Source organism: Lissotriton helveticus, chromosome 7, assembly GCF_964261635.1.
Source record: "Lissotriton helveticus chromosome 7, aLisHel1.1, whole genome shotgun sequence".
NCBI classification, from domain to species: domain Eukaryota; kingdom Metazoa; phylum Chordata; class Amphibia; order Caudata; family Salamandridae; genus Lissotriton; species Lissotriton helveticus.
This window is the reverse complement of record NC_136068.1, coordinates 1,266,392,010-1,266,418,763: the sequence shown is the minus strand read 5'-3', so window position 1 is coordinate 1,266,418,763 and position 26,754 is coordinate 1,266,392,010. Positions and strand designations below refer to the sequence as shown.

At 45.8% G+C, this 26,754-nt stretch overlaps 1 protein-coding gene across 1 annotated transcript in view; it reads right to left on the bottom strand.

Annotated features, from left to right (window-relative positions):
* LOC144769444 (polycystin-1-like) overlaps positions 1-26,754 on the bottom strand; it is a 640,821-nt gene that overhangs the window by 595,778 nt on the left and 18,289 nt on the right. Inside the window, exons 2-3 of the mRNA XM_078653538.1 lie at positions 18,398-18,699; positions 12,089-12,470 (exon numbers count right to left, since the gene is read on the bottom strand). Of these exons, the coding sequence (XP_078509664.1) occupies positions 12,089-12,470; positions 18,398-18,699 (684 nt within the window). The remainder of the gene's footprint in view (positions 1-12,088; positions 12,471-18,397; positions 18,700-26,754) is intronic.

The following is a 26,754-nucleotide window of genomic DNA, read 5'->3' as shown; positions in this document are numbered from 1 at the left end:
GGGACCAGCGCTCAGTAGAAAAGCAGCACCAGTGCGAGCGACCCCCCCCCCCGGGAGGCACAAGCGAAGCAACACAGAAGGCACCCTAGCGGGGTCCTCAGAGAACCGGAGACCGACGGCGGCGGCCATCTTGGGAGGGGCGACACAGCGCTGAGAGCAAGCCAAGGAAAGAGGGAAGCTGTCGCTCCCCCCCACAAGGGCCTCGCGGGTGCACGAGAGGGGCGGCCGGCGATCAAAAGCGTGGCTGTCCCGAGGAAGGCAGACGACACCCTCAGAGAACCGGAGACCAACGGCGGCGGCCATCTTGGGAGGGGCGACAGCCATAGCGCTACGAGCAAGCCAAGGAAAAGAGAGGATAGAAGCGCAGCATCAGTGTCACCTCCCCACAAAGGTCTTGCGAGAGCCAAGGTGCACCAGGGCGTAACAGAAGGGCGGCCGGCGATCAAAGCGTGGCTATCCCGGGGAGGTGAGGAAAGCGGCAGCCATCTTGAAAGGGGCGCACACATCAACACGGAGATCAGTGAAGCTGACATGCAAGTAAGCCAACGCTAGCATCACTGCAAGGCGGCGCGACCCCCCTGACACTCAGGAGGCCCGCTGTAAGGACAAGCGCCGAACATCAGGCACCAAATAAGGGAGAACGTAAGACCACATAGGAGGTGCGCCCAAAAAAAAAAAACAAAAAAAAACGAGCATAGTGGCGGCCATCTTTGAAGGGAGGAACATTACAACAGCACAACAGGCAAACTCCACAGCGGGAAAAAGGAAGGCACAACAAGGCAGCGAAAACAACTGACGGAAACAGCGGGAACAAGGGCACAACAACCCTCGGCGCTTCTCAGTCACGGGGCGGCAACCAGCCAAAAAGCGACCCAACACCTGACCGCGTCAACGCAGCTCCCGGGCCAGTGCAAAACACACCTAGCCGCCTGCCTAGGGTAGGTACAGGTTAGGCACAACCAAATGAGCGGCGACAGATAGGTGGGAACGCTAGACCAAACCTGAGACCAACACCTGACCCAGAGTGGTAGCCCTGGCGTCCGGGAAAACCAGGACAAGGTCTATAAGGTGGCCAAGCAGGTTCACCTTCGGCAGCTCGGCAAAAGCAGACACGGTCACGACTGCCAAAACCACCCCACCAAAGGAAGCACAATATAACCTGCAGAAGAAAGAGAGACTGTCCATACACCAAGGAAGAAGAGGCCTAGAGACAATGAACGGCGACAACAAAAAAATCAGGAAGGACCTGGAATCACCGATCAAAATGAAAAACCTGCAAGGCACAGAGTCTGCGATGGACCAGCTCGTAAAAAAAATAACTGAGGCAAACGACCTAGCAAAAGCCACAAAGATCTCAATGGACAATGTCCAGCTAGAGCTCACAGCCATACGAGCAGACCAGAACAAGACGGCAAGCAGAGTAGCGGAGACGGAAAGAAGGATCAGCGACATAGAAGATAAATCAGGAATCATGGATAAAGACATTTGCTACATCTCCAAAGTCTCCAGTGAGTTGCAGAAAAGGCTCGCAGAACAAGAAGACAAAAACCGAAGGGGGAACATCAGAATTCTAGGCATACCAGAAGAAGAGGAAGAAGGTTTGGGATCATGCGCAGCACTACTCGAAACACTGATACCCAAGCTGACAGGCATAAAATTCGAAAGAGCCTTGGAGATCGACAAGGCCTACAGGATCCCTGCCACAAAACAACCGCACATGAAGGGGCCTAGAACGATCATCTGCAAACCCCTAAGGTCGAGCCATACTGATGCGATCTTCGCCTTTGCCCGCAGAGGACAAACCCCCATCTGGAAAGGCAAGAAGATAATCTTTACCCAAGACCTTTCAAGGGGCACAGTGGAAGCACGGAAAGGGTTCCTGGCGCTGAGAGACACTATGAAGAGAGCAAAGATAACGTTCAGCTTTGTTGGCCCAGCAAGAATGAGGATAACAGACGGGCAGGACACACGTATGTTCGATGACCCAGCGGAACTACGCAGATACCTCAGGAAGCCAGAGCTGGAGGAGATGGAACAAACAACGCCCGGGACAGCAAAAAGAAGAGCATCATCAGATAGCTCAGGGACGGAAGAGAAGGGGGCAGCAGGCGGCAAATAACACTCCACATGGGAAGCGAACAACAACTACCTCAAGGAAAAGGACAAAAAGAACCGGAGAAAAGAACTACCTCAACAATGTGATTTCGGACATGTGTAGATACACTGAACTCTCCTACCCTGTCAAACCCAGCGGTACATGGACAACCACACAGAGAGAACAACAGGGCTTTTGGACACCTGACAACCATATCCTTTGCCTAAAAGCGAAGCACGGGGGCAAGGAGGGGGCGGGGATGTTTCTGACTTTTTAAGGAACCGGGGAAGCGGAGGGCGGGAACCGTTGCTGTCGCACGTTTACAGTACGTTGACAGGGGGGAGGGGGGAGGGAGGGCGGAGGGGGGAGAGGGCTGGGGGGGAGGCCCTGCTGCATGGACAATCGATGCCTGGCGGAAGTACACTTCTTTCTTTTTCTTCTCTCTCCTCTTTTCTATACCCGCACACATCACCCCATCCCATCCAACATCCCAGGGGGAGGCTTATGTGTGGTGGCTGCCAGCTAGCAAGCATAGAGGAAAGAGGCGATACATAACGGATGCACGTAGGCATAGCGACACAAATATCACACCATGATGCCACCCGACAATAGTAGCCAGGCACAGATAGCCTCAGACATAAAGATTGTGTCACTGAACGTCAAAGGGCTCAATCACCCTGTCAAACGACGGAAAACACTAGACTACCTAAACAAACTGAAGGCGGATATATACGTCCTTCAAGAAACTATAGTGTCCTTAGAGGACGCGAACAGGATGAAAGCCAGCTGGATAAGCGAAGTACTATGCTCACCGGCAGTCAACAAAAAGGGAGGGGTCATCACCCTAATCAGTAAGAAAGGGAAGTTCCAGGTTAATGACAACACAGCAGATACCATGGGTAGGAGGCTGATCACATCAATCAATAGAGGCGACGAGAGAGTACACATAGCCAATATTTACGGGCCAAACATGGGGGACAAAAACTTCTGGGAGGATCTAGAAACTGAACTTAGCAAGGTCCCACTTGGCGAACTACTATTCGTGGCAGGGGACATGAACCAGGCGATGGACAACGCCACAGACAGACACCCACACAGACCGAGCCATACCTCGCAAGAACAGCACATACTTAAAAACCTGTGCACCAAACTCTCACTAGCGGACCCATGGCGGCTACAGAACCCGAGTGCCAGAGAGTACACTTTCTACTCGCACCCCCACAACTCATACAGCAGGATAGACTACATACTCATGTCCAACACACACACACACCTGACTGATACGACGGAAATAGGACCCATCACAATTTCAGACCACGCACACATATCCCTCTCCCTGAGTGGCAAGCATAACGAAACACCGAGCAGGAGATGGCGCCTTAACAGTGACATACTCGAAAACCCTGCCAATATCACGGAAATAGAGGAAGCGATCAAAGAATATCTCCAATTTAATGACACAGCTGACACAGGGCCAGCGACACTATGGGATGCGCTTAAAGCAACAATAAGAGGGAAACTCATAAACATCAAAGCACGCATGAACAGGGGCAGAAACAAGAAAATTAAGGAACTGGAGGAGCAGATCAAGGGGTTAGAAAGGAACCACACGGCCAACCTAACAGATAGGAATACACTCACAACGCTAACAAAGAAAAAATATGAGCTAAACAGAATCCTAAGCGAGAGAGCAACCACGTGGATCAACAAATACAAATCCATAAACTTATGCTCGGCCAATAAAGCAGGGAAGGCCTTAGCAGGCTACCTGAAAGCCAAGCAAAGGCAGCACTGCATAGCCACAATAACAGACGCAGACAACAAAACACACACAGCTAATAAACATATCCTCGAAACATTCAGGAAGTTCTACAAAGAACTATACACCGCGGACACATCGCTAGATGCGGACGGCGGAGCAAGCTTGCTGAGGAGCCTGGATCTACCCAGTATAAGCGACGAACAAAGAGAGGCCCTAGACCAAGACATAACTAAAGCGGAAGTTGGGATGGCCATAGACTCACTAAAACCTAACAAGGCACCAGGACCGGATGGCTTCACGGCCACCTTCTATAAACAATTCCAACCACTACTCAAGGACACACTTGTCAGAGTATTCCAAGCATGTGCAGAAAAAGGCAATATGACAGACTCAATGGCGGAAGCAAACATTATTGTCATCCCCAAAGAAGGGAAAGACCCCCAATTCCCTCACAACTACAGGCCAATCTCTCTAATTAACGTGGACTGCAAAATCTATGCAAAAGTCATGGCTGCCAGACTAAATGCACTCCTCCCCGCCCTCATACACAAATCTCAGGTAGGCTACCTAGAAAACAGACTCTCGCAAGACAACACCAGACTGCTATGCCACCTAATCAATCGCACGGCCAACAGCGCGGAAAAGGCGGTCATGATCGCATTGGATGCGGAAAAGGCTTTCGATAGGGTCTCATGGCCCTTCCTCAACCAATGCATGCTCAAGTTTGGACTAGGCGAGAAGTACAGGGGCATGGTCATGTCCCTGTACAAAAACCCCCGGGCGCGAGTGGTGGTTAACGCAGCCACATCAGACACACTCATACTAGAGAGAGGGACAAGGCAAGGCTGCCCTCTCTCACCGGGTCTATTCCTGCTTGCACTGGAACCACTCCTCCACATGATCAGGTCAAACGCCCGGATCACGGGGGTGCGGATAGAGGGGCAAGCTTTCAAGCTAGCAGCATACGCAGACGACATTCTGATCACCACAAACAACCCAGAAGAGTCAATTAATGCACTCGTGCAAACAATAGAGGAGTATGCACACGTCTCAGGCTACAAGCTCAACAGGGAGAAATCCGAATGCAAACCCATGAACTGCCACACCACCAAGGCTGTCCTGGGAACATCCGGCCTAGCATGGCAAACGAAACCCCTAAAATACCTGGGCCTCCTCTTTGGTAGGGACTTAAGAGCGACACTGGACCATAACGAGGAAGCGATGCTAAAAAAAATTAAGTCCAAGCTAGACACATGGGGCCCCAAATTCATAAGCTGGTGGGGAAGGATAGAAACAATAAAGATGATGATCACCCCCATGCTAAACTACCTGCTCTCCATGCTGCCTCTCACACTCACATCCGAATTCCACAAGCGCCTAGACAAAAGCATCAACATGTTCCTCTGGGGAGGGAAAAAACCAAGAATGAGCCTAGCGAAACTCAGACTCAGAAAAGAACAAGGTGGACTGAACCTTACAAACTACAAAGCCTTCCAGAAGGCATCCCTGGCCAAACAGGGGCTACACTGGATTGCCCCCACGCCAGACTACATGCCGGTGTGGCTGGACCTTGAAAGGTGTATTCTGGGTGGCGCAGACCCAATCATGGCCCTCACGGCCCACAAGCACCCAGAAGCCAAAAACGCAATAATCCACAACACAAAGATAGCGCTGTTAAGAGTAGACAGGGAAATGGCAGTGAGTATCAAAGGCACCAAATGGGAATCTTTGTGGCATAACACCAAAGTTACATACAAAGGGAAAACACTAGATAGCAAGGTATGGCGTAGCAGAGGCATCACCACGCCTTCGCAACTAGAGGCAGGTAACAACCCACTCTCATACACGGCACTACAGCAGACAACCTCCCTACCTAACAAGGAGTTCTACGAATTCCTCAAAATAAAAGCAGCGGTCACCAAAGCAGGACTAACGAAACAAACACCCACCATCATACAATACGCGCACAACCTAAACAAGACGGGCCACCAAACAGCACAAATCTACAAGCTAATTACACCACGCACCACAACCCTAAACAACAAGACGCTGGCATTTTGGGAGGAGACCATACATAGACAGCTGAACGAAGTAGAAAGAGCCAAACTATGGATGACAGCGTCCAAAAACAAAATCACACCACAGCTAGCGCAAACCAAATATTGGTTACTCCACAGGTTGCACTGGACACCAGCGAAACTAGGGAGGGTGGGAGCCAGTGATAGCAGCACATGTTGGAACTGCCAGAGAGCCACGGGAGATCTATCTCACATGCTATACGAGTGCACCAAAGTCAAAGCTTTCTGGGGCAAGGTCTATAACGTCATAGACACAATAACGGGCAGTAAGATACAAAGAGGACTAGCCGGGGCAGCCACTGCCTTCCTAGCAACAGAACTCCAGTCCAAAGAAGTACGAGATCTGGTCGATGTACTACTAACGGCTGCAGTGAAAACGATTTTGGGTAACTGGAAGGACACCAGCAAAGCCACTTTCAAGCGCTGGTTCAACTGGGTAACCTTCCTCCGGGGGGCAGATAACATCACCGCCAAGCAAAAGGCGGCAAATCATACGGCCAAGGAGAACATGTGGGAAGCTCTCGACGCATACCTGGAACGATAAACCCCCCCCCCTCTCTTTTCTTTCTCTCTTCCTTTTGTCTTTTTCTCTCTCTCAGGCCCCGCCAGGCCGCAATCTTGCAAGACCAGTACAAGTATTAAGAATGTTTTTTTCTATGGATATGTAAAAGTTATTTTCAATAAAAATATTTTGAAATAAAAAAAGAAAGAAATATCCATGGAGTCTGCAATGCGCTGTGACTCATGTAGCTCTTCTCCTTACACACTAGACACTTCCAAAGTTAATTCATTCCCTCTTTATTATCTGAAGGAAGACCTTTTAGCAGAGAAAATTTCTATTCTCCAGGACTATGGAAGTGCCTTCCCAGTGTGTTCTTGTGGTTTGAGAGTCTGCCATTTATTGCAATACTACCCTTTTACCTGTGTTTGGTACTCTTTTGTAACATGCACACGTCACTTTTCTCTTGTAACACACTGTTTGCTACCTCTTACATTTTGTTTGCTTTCGATACTTGCACAAGTGCCACCATTGCCTACGTAACGTTTGTTCTTGTGTTTGAGTGTCCTCCATTTATTGCAGTATTATACCTCTATTTGTACTTTGTACGCTTTTGTAACTTGCACACATGTCACTTTTTCCTCCTGTAATGCACCGTTTGCTACCTCTTGTATTTTGTTTGCTCACGATTGTCACTTTTGCCTCATGTAATGTAACGTTTGCTTTTGTAATTTGTTCACTTGTAATGTTCACGTGTATCAGTTCTGTTCCTATTGTGAAGCGCTCTGACACCTTCGGGTAAAGTCCGCGCTATATAAAAACGCATAAATAAATACAAAAAATGTGACAGAGTCCAGGATCACTGACCCATGTAATAAAAGGAAAGTGACTCAGTCTAGAATCATTGCCCTTTTACACTGCAGTGGCGTGCACATCGTCTAACAGTGTTATCACACGCACTGTATTAACTGTATTAGGAATAGGGCGAGGTGACCTATTCACACATCACCACTGTATCAGTCACTGTGAATCATTCTGTATCAGTTTCCTCAAACAGTGCAATGAGGCTTTCTTTACCACTATTACCATAGACTACAGTGAAGCACGACCTGGTTGCCTCTCTGCGCCTTTCCCTCCTACACTTGAATGAATTTTATCACACTTTTTTCTCTTCCTTTCCATTTATACTTGCCTCAGGCACTGACATGATGGCGGGGAAAGCCATTAAAATACCTCCTGTGCCAAGGTGGTGGTTAAGGAGATGGTGGCATTATGAAACATATTTTCCCTTCTCTGGGGCTGCCGGACAGTCGGTACAGCCCGGCAATGGCCATTGTGCACACACTGACCCTCAGCCACATATTAGCTGGAGGTGAGCAGGGGGGCTCGAATCCAGACTCTCCATACAGGGGGGCTCACATGTAAGCAACCAGACACACACTTGAAAAACACATTAAACATAAACACAGACCTACCAGCAAATCTACAAACACACAAAACAATCACCCCCCCCCAGTACTGCACACATATATACAAACTTAAGCATTACTCACACACAAAAAACAAGGCACTATCTAGAAAATGTCCCTTCACCGTCCTTTTTTTGCCTCTGCAATTCTCTACCCGCTGTAATCCGAGTCATTGATCCGAGTCATTGAACCTACGTCCACCCCTCTACCCTGTTTCGTACAACCAGAATATGGTCTTGCATACAATAATCTTCCACTAGCAACTCCTATTAACCTCCTCCAGGTCATCTCATCCTTCGCTCCAGGAGACCATGTTGCTGGTGCAAGTAAGGCCTGTGGCTGAAGTCAGAGGCAGCTGGTCAAATAGCTCAGTAGGTTCAGCTCTCACTCAGATGAATTTAAGAACAGTTGTTCACAGGTCTGAATCTTCACGAGTGTCGACTGCCACAAGGACACGGTTAACAAACAACCAACAACCTAGGGCATTCTAGAAGTCTGGAGATGCATTCTTGGCTCACTTAAACTAAGCCAATCAAAGTAACATACTTGAAATACCAGAAAAGTAAAGCACGGTTCTGGAGTCATCTGCCAGCCTTGCAGGAGAGTAGCTCTCAACCAATCCTGTTTAACCGTGTAAAAGGAGGCATACTGGGACTTGTAGTCCAATCGCAATATGTGAACCATTCAGTCACCATATAACGTTGGCCAACTGACAGCTATTGTTGCACCCCTGTCACCCTGTAATTGCGTGGGCAGCACCTCTGACAGCTGACAGCCACACGTCACACTCACCAAACACATAGCGGCTCTGAGAGGCAGCGCGGGTCAGAATTAATGCTGGAGTAGGAGCTTCCAAGAAGGGAGCAGCGGAGGTGGTCGGCCTGAGATTGTGCGCATGAGGGGCTCCCCATCACAGCAGCCTCAGGAGACAGTGGGAACTGGATGGGGAACCGAGGCGTCCAGGAGGGAGAAACAGAGGCAGGCAGCAGGAGGTGACGCATCTCTAAAAATGTATAGACCGGGTGACTAGCGGCAGAGGACAGAGTCATTGAAGCTGTTATGGGACGGAGTCCAGTGAAGATAGAACTCAGTAAAACCTGTTCTCCTCCATGAGTGTAAAGCCAGCAGATCTTTGTTTACGTCACTACATCCCGCCCACTGGCGGAAGTAAGAAGTGCAAAAACTAAACACTGTGCCAAGTGCATGTGTATTTTTGCAGGTCTCAGTAGCCAATAGGAATTATACCGTTTCTGCTTTCCCGACAAAGGGCGTGAAGGCCGGCTTCACATGCGCTGCTGTAGCGTGCGCATGGCTGCTCGTCCCTGACCCAATACTCCAAGGGCGTTAACTTCAGAGAAAAGGTGGGACATGCAGCACATTTTAGTCATTTGCAGGCTACCATTTTTTAATGGCACACACAAAAGTCAATTCTAAGTAAAGGAGGAGTCAGACACCACAAAGCACATACAACAGATCGCTTACAGCGCAAGCGCTGTTTAGGCTCGACCTAAAAAAGTGCTGGCTGCGTCATATAACTTTTAGCCATGCTGCACAGCAGCCGCACTGCTCTACATCTTGGCTACAAGACATTGGCAAAGACAATACGTCTCGCATAGGTTAGACCTAGTGGCTTAGCCAATGCTTGTTGTTCTTGCGAAGGGACCAATTTAATATGTCCTTTTCATTTCCTCTTCTCCACGGTGGCTGCCATGCTTGCTATGCCCCATGTGTTTGTCTGACAATGATACCCAGCACAGAAGCTCCACCGCCCAGTGTTCCTGAGTCATCCAGATGTCCTACGAAGCACCTCTTCTTACCGGGCCGTGTTGAGGCAGCCATGGAGCGCTCACATTGCACATATAGTCTGCTTTGCAGCGCACCATAGTATCGAAGTGAAGAGCCGTCCACGACACGTTTCTGCTGTACCGCCATTATGACTTGCATCGTGCACTAGTACATCCTCACTGGAACATCAACAGAGACATGCACTGAGACATAGCACTCTCAGATCTGACACAACGCATTCCAGTTGGAAACAGCCCTCTTTCTGGAGCGACATCACAGGATGCTAACCTGCCTGCTACACAGAGTTGCTCAAACTGTAGATTTTACAACTTCAGTTCATAAATGTGCCAGCTTAGCTTTTCATCCTTTTGAATTTGTTTAACAGCGCACTGTTTGCATCTTGGAGGAGAAGTATAATCAACAGCTGTCAAGCAGACCCAGGCATGTGTGACATCTACAACCTGTCCGGGCACCCTATCAAACAGTTCTTCACAGCCTGGGGCTTGCAGTTTCACTTTTACCACTTTAAGAACCAGCAAAACATCCCAGCTAAGGTCCTTGGTTCAAACGCTGGGTCTGGCGAGATACAATATAGGGCCACCTGCAGTGATTAATCAGAACATTTGGCTATGGAGGCCTTTGTTTCTCTAACTGGGAGTTAGGACTAAGACACCTTGGGTATTCAACCCGGGGCTGGACTAACGTTTCAGTAAGTGGATTCCAGCAAATTGCTCTGTCCAAGGTCCAGGACAGGAAGAGGGATGGGAGGAAACATTGGCTCATCTGGAGAGGAATTTAAGGGCAGTCTAAGAAAAGTGGAAAGGGGCACCTCAATAGTCACTTTGTCACCATGCCTTCTTAGTCCAACCCCAGGTTCCCCCTAACATTTCCTGCTTGAAGCAGCAATTCCCTGGTCGATGAGTTTCAGTCTTCACAAGGTCCAACCACCAGGAATGCTCTGCTTAAGTGAATCCCATAACCCTCATTAGGAGAGGTATCTCCAGGAGGAATAACCCTGTGGGCAACTACGAGTTATCTGGTGTTTCTGGACCATGACTTACTGGGTCTATTTTTAACAGGTGAGGATCTTCACCCGATAACACCATTTATAGGGGGAGGAGCGGCAGGCAGAGGTGCAGCCACATAACATACTGGCTGCTTCTTCGACTCCAGCTGGGCCAGTTTTTATTAGAAAGGTTACCTCGAATGAATAATCCAAAATCTTTCTGCTCCAGATTGAACAACACTTCTTTACAAAGCACATTCTTAAAGTGAGTATTGAGCGTTTTTTTCCAATATGTGTGTGATTTCTTATTCAGGTTGCCTATAATTCAACAAAATATAATCTCACACTCAGGTCACCACTAACTCTAAACACACAATGCGCTCTCTTACTCATCAATTTTACATGAATCAGTCACTCATTCTTCCATCCATGTACTTTCATCTATCCATGCGATTACATATTTGTATATCCTCCCAAGCACACACAAACTTCCCAATTAATAAAGAAGCAATTTCAAGTAGAAAGTTGCCAGAGCTATTGCCTTTGCCAATGTTTGTTTAAATTTGTTTTGATTAAATGTGTTCTATCCCTGTGGTTCATGGGCTTAAACTCTTTCATGGCAAGGTCGATTTATGTAGTTATTGGTTGTATATCGATTCTGTCACAACTAACTCTACATTACTAAATGTCTCAATGCAGTTTGTTTTGTGGTACAATGTGGTCTCAACTTTGTTCTTGCAAACGTTTTGCTTTAAGGGACAGTCGTTTTATTTGTGAATTATGTTTGTATTTGCGCAATATTGGAACCCTACAAAATTTGATTTTGCTAGCTCCAATTTCCCCAATCTAGAACTCGATCTGGGTCCTAGTTTCGAAGGCCAAACATAACATCCAGAATATATCAAAGAATCAATGAATTATATCAAGCAATATAATCCCTTGCTGCCTTCATCTTCAAGTTATACCTTAAATGAATGTCTGTGCATAAAACCTGTAGATAAAAGGACCATTCATTCATCAAAGTTTATGGATGGTGAAACAACTCATCTATCAAAATTAGCAGTCAGCGCCGCCCCTCACTGTTCACCCACCCAGGAGGTGCCACCCTTCACTACCACTCATCCTAGACACAACACTTCTTGATGTTTTGAATGACACCTCCAAACTATCAATGTTCTTATATTTCTGCGCCTGTCGTTTGGATTTCTGTCATATAATGGCCCTGCAGACATGGAAGGGAGTAAGCATAAGGGGAAAGGTAGATACACAGTGCAGAGATCTTCAAAGGCCCTTTATGCTTGCACACGTTAATGCCTAAATCCTTTGGCAGATCTGACTGCCTTAAGCATGAACAGAACACAGCGCCCCCCAACGCATTTAATCAGTCTCCTTACCTAGGGTTTCTCGCCCATTCGATGCCTCCATCTTCCAGAGAACCAATAAGTCGCTGCCCTGCTGGATGTGAACCCAGATGTCAATGCTGTGCTCTGTTTCGACCACCTGTGGGCACTCCAGTTCCACAAGTGCAACAGGCATGGACACTAGAACCATCACCAGGCTTCTCAGTGTCTTTGTGCCAACTTCTGCATGGGTTGTAACATGGTATGTCCCGGGGAGTGCGTACTTGTGGCTGACTCGCGCCAAGCTGGTGGTCAGCGGCCCACTTCCATCACCGAAGTTCCAGTGGTAAACAGCTGCAGGTAGCATGGTCTCCACCATGAAGCTGATGAGTTGGTGCACGCTGGCGTGTCTTGGAGCTGAGGTAATGAGGGCAGCCTGAGGGAAGGAAAAGAACAAGGTTAGCACCGTTGCTGCATGGATGACCCAGGCGGGAGCCAATCACTATTCCCTGGAATATACAGGAAGGTAGTGCTGTCTGATGTAATACAGAGCTGCCTGTCTCCTTAGCCTCACTTCCAGACTCACCCTAGTCTTTCTGAGGAGGAAGAGGTCTCTATCCATTTGACTCAGAGGTCTTCCTGACTCATACTGTAGAGACTGTCTTTTGCCGTCTCATGTGAGATCTCCCTCCATAGGACACTGGATGGACCTCTCTCTATCACTTTAAACCCAGAGCTCCACTGGATGGCTTGAGTGGAGCTCCCTTCGTCCATTTTTGAGTGTCCTTGGTATATCCTTTGAGGCTCTGATGATACTTTGGCATGGAAGTGATCTTGAATGGGAGACGGAAACAGCGGTTTCTCTTCAAGGGCTTAGGTGAGGACAGGGACCCGAGTGCCCTCTATCTAATGAAAAAGACATATCCTGCTTTGTTTTAAGTCACTTCACCAAAGATCCATCACTGCTGCTAGTTAATAAAGCCAACAATAGGAAAAGGTTAATGGTCAGAAGGATTCATAGTAGCAAGAAGTCATAGGGGGTCATGCTGTGCTTAGAAGGTTCATAGGAAATCAAGTCCAAGAAAATCCGAACATGATTACCACAGAGAAGATCTTCACAAAATCAGACACAATTGAAAGCAGCCAATATAAAGACTGAATGAATTTGACTAATTTGCCAATTAATGTTTAACTTATTATTCAATTGGAGGGGGAGGAGTGTGACTGCTGGAAAGGGAAATGGCAGCAACCCAACAAAAGTCCTATTTGTCAGTCTGGACAGAATGTAGAGGTCTTCAAAATCCAAAATTCCATCATTATCTTAGTGATTGATGGGGGCAGCTGAGAGATCAATCCTTGGATCACCTAAATAAGTTAACCTTTTCCCTTGTCCCGTCAAACGTACTCAAGAATAGACCACCGCATGATAGAGATAAAAACATATCAGTCAAATTAAAGAGGCTTATATTGAACCCCTGGACATTTTGGATCCTGTGTGCATCTCAGTCACAATAGTGAATGGACCCTAACCAGGAGACACGAAGAGTTTAGATACTAAACAAATAACTACTTAGGGGCCAGGAATCCTTGCACGTTATTAAGGCAGCAATAACTGATTATTTGGAGGAGAAAGTGAACTCTGGTTCTTCCACACAAACTCTGTGGGGTGCCAATAAAGCTTCACTTCTCATTAGTCTTATAGTCATGAGGAATACATTTATTAATGAGAGACTTGTAGAGATGGAGAGTGAGAATGAGCATATAGAGTCCCAATACATACACACACAAGGCAATGTCTTACTAGATACTTTAAATAAGAAAAAATATGAATATAACCATATTTTTAGCTTTAGGGTGGGACCACAGATTAACAAGCAACATGTACTAAAATTATTGGACAACAATAAAGCAGGTAAAATTCTTGCTGCATACTTAAAGTTTTACCATTAAAGTCGATAATGGTATAACACATACGAAATCACAAGCAACTGCAGAGGTTTTTTTAGTTTGCATCGCTCAGAGTTATTTGTTTTAAACTCTAGGATTTCTCAGGACATATTTGACAAATTTCTCAAGGAAATTAGATTCCTTGGTATATCAGACGTAAACAAACAAATGCTGTATAGTTCATTAGAGGTATTTGAAACTAAGTAGGTAATACAAATCTGAAGTGCTGTAATGCCCTAGTTCCTGATGGATGCCCGGTCTCTTTCTATTGAGAGCATTGGGATCAGATTTGGGGTCCTCTCCTCAGATTATGTCAACTCTTTGCAAAGTCTGGTCAGGCTCAAGGTTTGACATCGGAGGCCATAATAGTCAGTGTACCTAATGATGGTAAGATACACAATTAACCAATAAAAACTACGGGTAAAAACTACAGGCCAACCTCCTTCTTTATTTTGAACTGCAAGGTACTGACAAATACATTGAAAAACATCCCACCTAAATATATACACCCAGCACGAACAGATTTCCTCTGAAACTGGCACTCCAGTGACAATACAAGGATTTGCTCAATTGTAATTGAAAGCGCTAGATTGCTCAATTCCAAGACGGCTGTTATTCTGTTGGATGCAGAGAAGGCAATCGAAAAAGTGTTGTGGCTGTTTCTACATTTTGGTCTGTGTAAATTGAATTATGGAGATGGCTTGATCCAAATGGCAATGGCGTTGTAAGATTCTCCTGTAGTAAGAGTCAAATCTGTTAGCTCGTTATCACAATATTTCCTTCTTCTTCAGATAAGTAGACAAATACATCACAATATTTCTCTCTTAGTCAAGGAATGAGAAAAAGATGCCTTCTCAACCCATTACTCTTTCTACTTGAACCCTTACTAGAGTCTATTAGATCCAAAGGAGACATTGCTATGATACAATTCAAATCTGATACATGTAATGCGGTAGCATATGCTGATGACATTTTATAATTTTTTGAAGATCTGGGTATCACAGGCATTGATGTAAAGGCCAAAGCACAAACAAATGCATTAATTCAGCTAAAGGACACAGTTAGGCAGTGAAAAACACAGGGCCCCACAATTCAGTGGATGGAAGGGGGAAGTGGATTGAGGAAGTGATACATTAGAGTCTGGTAGGGGCTCCAATGAGGCCTTTGTAAAGAGAGGTGAAGCTATGCTTTTTTAATATAGAAGAGGTCATATTGTGTCTATGAAATGGATTAAAAGGTGCCACAGTGGGGAGATAACATCTGGGCCATTTTTATTAGATAGTTGACAGCCCAGCAGTCCAGGAATCCAGATTGATTGTTGAGAGAGAGAGTTAACTGGATGAATATCAGGAAGCAGGGTGAAATCAGAAGCAGGAGCAGAGAAACATGACTGAGGGGCAAGGACATGATTACAAATATTCTCTCCTTCAGAAATAAAGAAAATAGAGCTGCTTTAAAAAGATAAAGCAAACTTTTTGTATGTGAAGCAGAAGTACACAAAAACTCCTTCATGATGTAAAATAGTTTTTGAGAGGTTATGAAATTTGAGAATACACAAATTCTTATAACATGTATTTTCTGGTCTCATAAATCAGATTTTCTACTCATATAACTGGGTCTCGCAAGTTTATTCTCAACTCTGTCTGAGGTCTGAGAAAGTTAAAACAGACAGTAATGCTGTGGCTGCTTAGGAGAAATAGCTTCCATTGCAAGTGAGATTCAGGTGGGGGTTACACCCTTGCAGGTTGTAGCAACTGAAACATTGGACACTTTCTTAATGAAAGAAATTACACTCTCAGCTGGTCTAGGTGTAGCAATCAAAACAGAATCGGAAGGGCAACACGATCAGACACCAAAAAGGGAATAAATGGGCAAGAGAAATGAGATCCTGAGAAGCCAAAGAAAGTTACACACAAGACCCTGCATTTTAACATTGACTAGAAGGGTAATGGCACGGTTACATGCAAGCAGTGCGTTCCTACCCACTTTTACTAACATTGACTAGTAGGGTGTGAGTTTCAGTCAATAAAGGGCAGTGAGCCCATGTACTCAAAACACTTAGAAAACAGAGCTCAGCAATTAGAGATTAGTATGGATGAGCTCTATTCCACACTCTCTGTACACAATTGCGTATGCTAGTAAAGGTGATGTAGACATAAAACCCACATCAAATGTATGTGCCAAGAAAACCATGTCCAATCTGTTTAAAAATAAATGTTGGGAACAATTGCACTGAACAAACAACTTTCTTCCAAGTAAGTGAAGGCTCCAGGACCATTATAATGGAGAATGAGCCAACCAATTCTACTGGAAGTGAAACTGAGAGGATATGACAAGTTAAGTCGAAATGCAATAATCCTCTGTAGAAAGGGACATTAATTTAAAATCATTCCATTTTTAAGGAAGTCAAAAACCAAACGAAATCCACAGGTAGAATCATAAATGGATTTTCGTCGGCATGCAGTATTTCCTACCAGAATTGGGGGACTTTCCATTACCACCCACCTCCAAAGCCAACCCCTTTGGAACTGCTCAAAGTTGAGTCAGTCTGCAACATTGGAAAACAAAATCTGAAGATGATGCAGGGTCGCCCATAATTTTGGGTCTGATTTACATCATATATTTGTCTTATTACAGTCATGTCTTTACACAAAGGAGGCAAAAATAATTTTTAGGAAACTTATTTATTTTCAATCATGTGAATCTATTACAGAATAATCCTGCATAATGATGATTCTCAAGTGACATTTTAGGGGTTAGTGGGTGGTATGACCACCACATTCCAGATGATAAGCCCTCTGGCTGGAGCTATGTTGATTCTACAAGAGAAGGGTGGTTTGGAGTATTGAGACAAGATCTTAGGGGCCGATTACGATAGCGGGCGGACAAAGTCTGCCCGCCATCGTGGTGCAAAAGGGACCACCCGCCATAGGTGCGGCGGTCCTGCAAAACAAATAAGGATGCGCCCGCCACACTGGCGGGTGCATCCTGTATTTTTACATTGTGGCGGGTGGCAGCACCCACCACAATGTAAAAATACATGTTTTACATTTGAATGTACAACGTGGCAGGAACTGTGCGGTGCCTGCCACCTTGTACTTGCAAATGTAGGGGGGAACCATAGGCACCCCCCACGTGCAGCACCCCACCCCCCCACCCCCCTGGGGGTCCGCAACGGGCCGCCGAAGGCATTTTCCGCCTGTCTTTTTGCGGTGGAATCTCCGTCGCAAAAGACAGGCATCCAAATACCCACGGCGGTGCCTGCACGGCACCACCTCCATTAAACCCCTGTACCTGGTCCCGCAAGGCGGGCGGAACAGGTCTACCTTGTGGGACCTCTGCGGACGGTCTTTTCGTCCGCCGCGGTACCTTTTCCCTTCCCACCGCCATCCTAATATGGCGGTGGGAATTTTAAGGGTGATGGCAGTGAATCCGCGACCGCCGGGCCTCAGGGCCGGCCCGGCGGTCACGGATTCACCGCCATCGTAATCAGCCCCTTAATTCCCACCTGATCTGAGGAAGGAGAGACTCTCAGTGTAAATTAGCCTTTAGATATAATCGTTTCCTGACTATGGCTCTCTCACACACAAGACATTTTTTGTCTCTGAATTCCCATTGCAAATAAATACAAGCCTTGGGCTGATGGGCTAATGCTGACAAGCGTTCACAACAAGGTAACCAGAAGAGCAAACCAATTTAACAGATCTTAGAAGAAAATCAAATGAAGATGAAGGAGCTAGTTGATCTTCGATATTCCTTCTAGATGTCTGGGAGTGTGGAGGACACTACTGATCTTCACAGCTGAGGGCTGACTGACTTGCAGCCGATTACCCCAACCTACTTTTCCAGTTCCAATCCAATTTACTATTAAGATCAGGACACATGGTAAATATTTTACAGACACTGATACATGAGTGAGTGGGTATACTTCTTTAGTATTTAATGAAAAGGAGTATTACCCTGCAATCACTACTATGTGAACATTGTAAGTATAGAGAATAAAGGGTAAGAGAGCACTCCAAAATCCCGGAGGAGGGTGAAGTGTGTATGAAATTTCTTTGCTGGAGCATCTCCAGATGCGGGTATCTGCAACACAAAAATGAGTCCTTCCATCACAGACACGGCTGTCCCTATTCCTTCTAAACCATGGCTCTGACTCCCACAAAAATAATAGTCTCTCTCTCTCTCTCTCTCTCTCTCTCTCTCTCTCTCTCTCTCTCTCTCTCTCTCTCTCTCTCTCTCTCTCTCTCTCACTTTTATATTCTCAGAGCAGTTACAAACTGAGGCAATGGCTTCCTGACTTTGCATTGAGTATGCCCTCTACCTCTCTATGAAACATTCACTCATTCTGTTTCGATCCCGTCTCCTAGCCCCACTGAAGGAGCACCTGACATGCCTTGCTGGACCTGGTCGTACCTTGACGGGATACACGGCATGAATGACTGTCCGGTTACAGATGCTGCTCTGCATGGTGTTGGAACAAACAGCTCTGCAGACTTCCTCAGTGGCCGTCATGTGTACCGCCCGAGCTCCGTCGGTCCCCAGAGAGCCGCACAGACAGTGGCCCTCTTGATCAAGGCCATAGTGTGAGTGGTCCTCTTGGAAGCACAGTGCATGACAGGAGTCCTTGGTGTGCCGCTTTAGATTCAGCATAGAGAAGTATAGCACGGTGTCGCCGCTGCCACTGGGCTGAGTGGCACAGGAGATGTACGAGTCCGCTGAAAGGCAAGAAGAGTAGTGTTAGCACTTGCCCAAGAGGCACAATGACTGATAAGAAAATATCCTAATGTCTTGTCAGGTCTGCACTTAGGGTGACCAACTGGCATAGGGGCAAATTCAGGACAGTGAGTGTAAAAATTCAGGACAAAGGGACAAAATTCAGGACAAAAATTCAGGACAAAGGGTCAAAATTCAGGACAATAATTTGGGACAAAAGGTAAGTTTTCAGACACATCAGAGGAGGTTGTACAATAGTGTATAAATAAGTAAATAGACAACCAACATAAGTATACGTCAAAATAAGTTTATATTAAGTTGAGACAATCTTGCAACTCACCGTTTTGGTATTTCATATGATATTTTGTTTACAGTGTGCAGTTCCTTTGAAGTGTTGTCCCACCTGCACTGCAGGGGGATGCAGAGGCCTTCAGCCTTCATTACACCCCTTCACCAAAGACCTCCTTCTGCACAGATTCCCTCACTATCCACCTCCTATGGTGCCCCTCATCGCTATATAGACCCTCGCCCATGTGTATGTCAATTATTTTATGGTGCTGCTCAGTCCAATGTAGGGTGTTGAGCGCTTTAGCTCACTCACTTATTGTTCAGAGACAATGACTGATACAAGTATGCAAATCAATATATGGGAAATGTTACTTAAGACTAGGAGGGCTACAAGGTGTAGGAGTCACATGGCATCCATACTGATAGCTACTATATGCAGAGCCGCTGGAATTATGCAGCATGGAGGGCCATATTATGCTGCAGGGTTGACTGAATTATATGGCAAGAAAAGGGAATTTATGCAGCATAATGCTGCAAATTTTGTCATAGTATTACCATATTATTTCCTCATTTTTGCACATTTTAACACTTTCTGGTCATAGGTTGCACCTCATTCGTACCCGTAACACCCAAATATAGTAATATGCAACGGAAGGTGACCAGTCAACCTTTACAATGGGCCTTTGCAATACATCACTGCCTTTTTAGTTATTTTTTAACCATTTGAGGTAGCAACTGTTTTTAAATTAGAATCTTCAGCTATATTCAGCTAATGATGGATTATGTGGCACATGCGACAAATCCATCCATCATGCTAAAACTGTTGAAGCCGCACAATCACATAATTCCAGTGACCCCGAAAAACAAACTGAGGATATTACACATAACATAGTGGTGGGGGTTGTCTTTACAACTTTACTAATATAAATTGACTCTGCATGTTACACTCTGTGCCTTACAAGAGGCGCATTATGCCTCTATGCTTCTTTATGATGAGTCAAAACCAAGATTAGTGAAACCTCAGATCTCTCCAAGAGATACATTAATCACCAGATTTACATAGACATTTTTGTTATGGCCTGAAAATTGCAGTAGTACTAAGCACTCAGAAGTCTTTGCCTTTCATCCTGTTGGATATTTCAAAATGTAGCTCAGTCCTCCAGTACGGCTCCTCCACAATAGCAGCATGCAGTGCCCTAGGCCTATGCAGAGGACGGCACCCCACATGCTGTAACTATGCAAGGGAGTAGCCAGAAAAATAAAATACCCACGCTTTATATGGCACTACAAAAAAGGAGCAAAGTGAGCTATCCTGGTCTTTCCTTTTGAAGTGTGTGAAAATGGTTCCTCTGATAAAAGTTTGTAAAAATAATGCAAAATTATGCTTTTCACAGCAGGAAAGAAATTTGGTCAAAACTGAATTTACCTATATTAAAGTTTGTCTTTCATTCTTTCCGTCTTTTCATTTTCTGTCTTTCCTTATGTCCTTCTTTCTATCCATCTTTGTTTTCTACTTTCTACTTTACATTCTCCGTTTATTTTCTTTCCATCTGGGCACCCTTTAATTTCGTCTCTCAGTCTCTCTCTATTCTTTAAATTAATATTACATTTCCTTTCCATATTTCCATATTTCACATTAACATTCATTTGTGTTCGATTTTTTCCATTTGATCATCCTCTTGTCCTTTCTTCCATTGTTAAATCTAAATCTTACTCTTCGGGTTTCTTTCATTATTTGCATTCTATTCTTCTTTAGATTTCTACCTCTAGTTGCCTTGTGGTTTTTTTTTTATTTACCATCATCATAATTTCTCGTTCTATCTCCGCTTTTGTCTACTTCGGCACCCTCTGCCATTCGGCAACCCCCCCTCCCCTCTCCCCCCTCACACACACACACTCAAGCTGCATCACAGTGATTATTCTAGCTCTATTTACTTGTTATTCTGCCCTGTGCTGATCTGCGAGTCTCAGATCATAGGAAGGGCCATGAAACACTTATCTGCCCCTCCCCCCGCACCCCCAACCCCATGCTCCACACACACCTCTGGCCCATTGTCATTCTTTAGGTGAGAATCAGCCACATCAGAATGACAATGGGCCTGTACTTAGACTGAGCGAGGTCGGGGAGGGGCTGCTGCAGCCTCAGAGAAGTGCGAGCTGGCTCTGATTGTGCCAGGGGGACAGCACAGCTGGCTGCCATCCCCAAAATTACGGACAAAAGGCGTCCGTGAAAGAATCCTTCACGGACAACGGACAAGGGGCCCAAATAACTGGCAGTCCGTGAAATTTACGGACGGTTGGTCACCCTATCTGCACTTCTGAAAAGCAGCTTGGTTCAGGGCAGTCTGTCACATGGGTATCTGGGAAAAATATCGAGTGGTAAATATCGGGAGACAGAAATATGGGGGAGAAAATATTGTGATTCAAAAATATCGTGATGCAGAAATATTGTGGTCAAAAATATTTTTTTCTTCAGGTAAGTAATATCGTTGTTTTAATTATCGTTTTCAATAATATAGTTGCAAAAAATAGATTATTTTAAAGTAATTTTAATGTGTTTTAGTTCATATATAAATTTTATGTGTTACTATTGTTTTCATAATTGTTTTTATTTTTTTAAATATAGTTTGTATTTAAATTGGTTTAGAATTTTTTAATTGCTAATAGTAATTTATAGTGTAGCGGGTTGTTGGGTTTTGTAGGTGATATGGTGGGAAGCCAATTAAGTAATATATTTAAATAATTGTTTTTAAGTAGGTATGTGATTGATGTAAAAATTATGTATATTATGTAATATTGATTTCTTTTACTAATATTTCAGGTGCGGGTTGCTACGTTTGTAGAGGTATAGTGTGGGAAATGAATTAGGTAATAAATAATTAACAATTCATATTTAATTAATTATTCAGTATCTAAATTGTTTAATAGTCATATATTTTAGTTATATTTTAAGTGCCGGCTGCTGGGTTTGTGGCGGAATAGGGTGGGAATATAATTAAGTAATAATTAATGAACAATTAATTATTAATTATTGAATTGATAAGTAATTATGTACACTATATAATACTGATGTATTTTAGTTATATTTTAGTTGTGGGTTGCTAGTTTTTTAGGGTATATGGTGGAAATTTAATGAAGTAATATTTAAAAAAGAATAAATATTAATGTATAATTAACTATTTAAATGATTAAGAATTATGTAAATTGTTTAATAATTGTACATTTTAGCTATATTTTTGGTGTGGGCTGATGGGTTCATAGGGTTGTAGGGACGGACATTAATTAAGTAATAATAAAGAATACATTCATAGTTGTTAATTAATTATGTAATTATCAATTATGTAAATTGGGCTATACATATTTATTTTCGTTATATTTTAGATGTGGGTTGATAGGCCTTTAGGGGTATAGGGTGACAAGTTAATTGAGTAATAAATAAATAACCATTATTTTTTAATTGAACATTTATTATTACATTGTTTATGAATTTTGAAATTTGGTTAATGTTTTTATATATATATATATATATATATATATATATATATATATATGTTATGTTAGCTAATAATGTTATATTAAGAGTTACATATTTTCTCTAAATTAATTAATTTAAATTAATTTAAATTTAAATTAATTAAGGGGACTGATCTCCATGTGCGTTCTGCCATTCGCATAGCACGCCTGTCTTCGTTGAGTCTGCCATCATACCAAGGGTTCGAGATCTTGGTGGAGACTCTCTTTAGTTGCAGTGGGGCGGCTTCATTGATTATTGAATTCATAGAGTCGAGGTAGTGGTCAGTCAGTGATTGAACATCAGAGGTGCCAGGAGGGGGAAGGAGGCTATTGATGAGGTGGGGAGGCAGGGAGTTGGGGTTAAGGTTCTTCATGTCCCTTTTCCAGATCTTAGATTTGGTGGGTTGAGCCGAGACAGGTTTAACCTTTTCATTGATGAAGAAGGTGATAATGTGGTGGTCTGACCAATCACAAGGTTGGATTGCCCCTAATTGGGTGGAGTCTTCGTTGGCGATGATGAGATCAAGTATGGAGCCTTTGTCGTGTGTTGGGCTGTTGCATATTTGAGTGAGGTTAGACGCGTCAAGGAAAGATTTGAGACTATTCACCACTGCGTCTTTCTGATCGTTCCAGTGGAGATTGAAGTCACCCAGGTAGATTTGCGGGATCTGCCGACCAGCGTTGGATGAGATCGTGTCCATGAGTTGTTGGGTGAAGATAAGGTTGTCCCTAGGCGGGTGATAGATGAGATGTAGAGCACATACTGGTTTGCCCTCGCTGGAGATATCAAGACAGATGAGTTCGCAAGACGTGAGGGAGGGGGAAGTTAATTTAGCAACCGAGAGGTTGCTCCTGAAAATGCATGGATTCCCCCGCCCGTCTTGCCGGTTCTGTCAAGTCTAATTATGTGGTAATTGGGGGGGACTAATATGTCCATGATAGGTGTGGAGGCTTCAGTTAACCATGTTTCCGTCAAAATGGCTAGGTCAAGATCCATTGAGGTGACGAGATCTGCAATGTTGGAGGAGTGCCTCTGGGCCGATCTGCAGTTGAGTAGGATGCATTTGAGTCTGGGGGTGAGAGGGGTGGTCGAGTGTTCTAGCGTGAGGGGTATTTTTCTGAGATTGCTGGGGATGGAGCATCTGCTGCTTAGAGTTGGGTGCCTAATGGGATTCGAGAGAATTGTGGGTATGGGGAGTTGTGAGGGCGATGTGCGCTTTAACGGGCCAGGGCCAAATGAGCGGAGGAGGGTGTCTAAGTCATGAGCCGTCAAGGAGTTATGAGCGCGACGGGGGCGGTGTATGTTGTTGCGGTCGGGGATAGTGGGCCAACGCGGAGAGTGTGAGCCCACCCGTTTCACCCCTGGAGCGAGCTGAAAGCGAGGGCCTGTGCGGAGGGTGTGGCCTTTGTTGGATACAGAGGTGTTGGTTGTAGGTCGGTGTTGTCTGGGGTGTGTGTGGAGAAGTTCTTTGATGGTGTGGACCTCGTCTTTGACTTGTAGGAGCGTTGTTAAAATCAGGTCGAGCTGTGAGTTGGGGCTAGCGTTGGAGATGAGGGCCGTAGGCAGGTTGTTGAATAGGGAGCTGGACTGGGAGCTGGGGACAGGGGGGTGGGGTGTGCCATTGTCAGTGGAGTGTTCTGCGGTAATAGGGAGAGGGGTGGTATTCGATGGGTGAGAGAGAGTGTGGGCGAGGGGTGTGGGTGAGGGATGGGTCGGCTGGGACGTAAGGGCGGGGACGTCGTTGGGGGGCGACGCCGGATAGTTATGGGAAGAGTGAAGACTGAAGACAATAGGGGTGTCAAGAAGGTAGTGGGGGCTGAGTATGGGGGGGTGGAGCGGGTGGGATGTTGAGGAGCGAGGGGTGGTGAGCTCTGTGTGTCTGGTTGGGGGGGTGGGGAAGTGAGGAGTGAGAATGGGGGGGGATAGAGTGAGAGAGACAACTGCTGCGTAGGAGGGGAGATATGCTCCGGTCCGTTGTCGGTACCGCGAGACTCGTAGGAGGTGTGGAGTGGGTGGGAGGGAGGGTGGGGGTATGTGTGATGTGGGAAGGGGGACGATCTTCGTCAATGAGTGCGGGGTGAGGAGTGGAGTGGAGTGGAGTGGAGTGGAGTGGAGTGGGGTGGAGTTGAGTGGGTGGAGTGATCTTCGACAATGGGTGCGGGGTGTGGGGTGGAGTGGAGTGGAGTGGAGTGGGTTGGTGTGGAGTGGGTGGAAGGGAGGGAGGGGGTATGTACGATGTGGGAAGGGGGACGATTATCGTCAGTGGGTGAGGGGTGTGGAGGTGTTACGTTGGGTGTTTGACTAACTATAGCACTGTGGGGATGGGTGGGATGTGTGTCATTCCGCTGGAGGGATGGGCAGGGTGGGTTATGTTGGGGGTGGGTGGGGGGTGTGTCCTTCCGCCGGTGAGATGGGCAGGGTGGGTTATGTTGGGGCATGGAGTTGGGGGGTGTGGTGCATCTTGGTGTATGCGAGGTGGGGGACCGCATTTTGGTAATGTGATCTAGGAAAGTAGGGAAAAGGTGGTCGAGTCGGTCGAGATTCCTATCTGTGGCTTGGAATAGAATGATCCCGTTGTTGTAGATGGTAATGGTGGCTCTGCCGGGGAAAACTTGGGATGGCGTGATAGAGAGCGTCAGGCTGTGAGCGGTTTTACTAGTGGTGGAACCAGTGAGAATGGAGAGAAGCGCTTTCCTCCACTGTGCTCTACGCAGAGTGTGGAAGATGATATCAGTGCTCGTGGCTCCATTGCTCTGAGAGAAGTAGGTGTCCACACACGGTGTTTCAGGGTGAGCCTTCGGGAAGTTGTGTTTGTAACGTTTGGCGTTTTTTTTGGAGAGCCCTGGTGGGTAGTTAATTTTGTAAGTGTGCTCGCCTGTGCGTACCATGGTGGAGGAGGCGTAGGCCGGCGAAAGAAAAAGGGGGGGGTGTACGTGAGAGAGTTTGTGACGTTTGTGAGATTGAGGGACAGTAGCCTAAGTGGTCTTAGGTAAGGACGGTGGGTGTGGGTGACTAGTCTAAGATGGCTGCCCCAGTGGAGGACTAGTCCAAGATGGCCACCAGGGATAACATAATGGGTAGTAGTCCTTTCTTTGTTGTTGGTGATGTGCCTTAGAGGGATAGCTTCACTTTCTGCACTGGTAATGTTGATGCAGTGCAGGCAAAAGATTTAGGTGTTAAGGTCAGGTTAATGCGCCAGAAATATATGAGGTAGCGATCGTTATAAAGTGAGTTTGGTGCCCATTGAGAAATAACCAGGTTACAGGAGGCAGTATAGTACTACAGTAAGGACACTCTATCACCTGAGTTGTAAATACATGGATGTATAAAGTGCGCTGCCTATAAGAGGAGATTAGTCTAAAGGAGACCAGTTCTTGGGGTAGGGTCACTTTAAGGAGAAACTGCTCCCGTTTTATGCCCCCAGCCAATTTTGAACAGGGTAGAATTAACATATGTGATCTGGGGTGATTTAACATATGTGATGTGGGGTGATAAAAAATACCTCTTTGAAGTTTCTGGAGTTTCTGGGCTGGTCAAGATGTCTGGCACAAGAGAGTAGATAAGTCAGGGTTTTTTTAGTCTTTTGTCTGTTGTTGTCTTTTTTTTTGGAGAGATCAGTTTCCTTTTCTGTTGAGGGCAGGTCGAGTTAGTCCTGCTTCTATGTTGGTGATTCCTTGTTGCTGCTTGGTAGGGAGGAGAGAGACTTATCTCCGTTTGTGCGACCCTTGATCTAGTTGGAATGCAGCTATGCAGACATCTGGGGTGGTGGTGAATTTATTGCTCCTGCTATGGCCCCCGCCATTTTAGGCAGTGGAGACAATGTCGATAATGTCTGGCCGGTGAAAAATAAGTCTTTCTTTGGGCGGCAGTAGCTCTTTAGACGCTTTGTACACAGACCTTGTGAGGAATCAGGCGGCCGTTCTTAACACTCCTGGAAAAGGCTCCAACTCCGCTCTTGTTAGGTCTTGTTAGATCCCGGTGGCAGCAGGGGGGGGGGGGGCGTGGGGGCGACTAGTCGCACTGCTGTTCTCTCCTGAGACACCGCGTCTGTAGGGTCGCCCTCACGCTCCTATGCATGTTCAGCCCGCTGTCCGCTATGCCACATCTTTGCCTCCCCGCTCGGAGCTTCCCAGTATCTCAAGGGGTGGGGTAGGACGGGTGGGGGGTAAGCCGGGAGATGCCGGGCTCTCTTGGCTGCAGGGTGACAAACCCAGCGGTATCTCGCTAATGCGCGGAGACCATCCCCGGAGCGCGC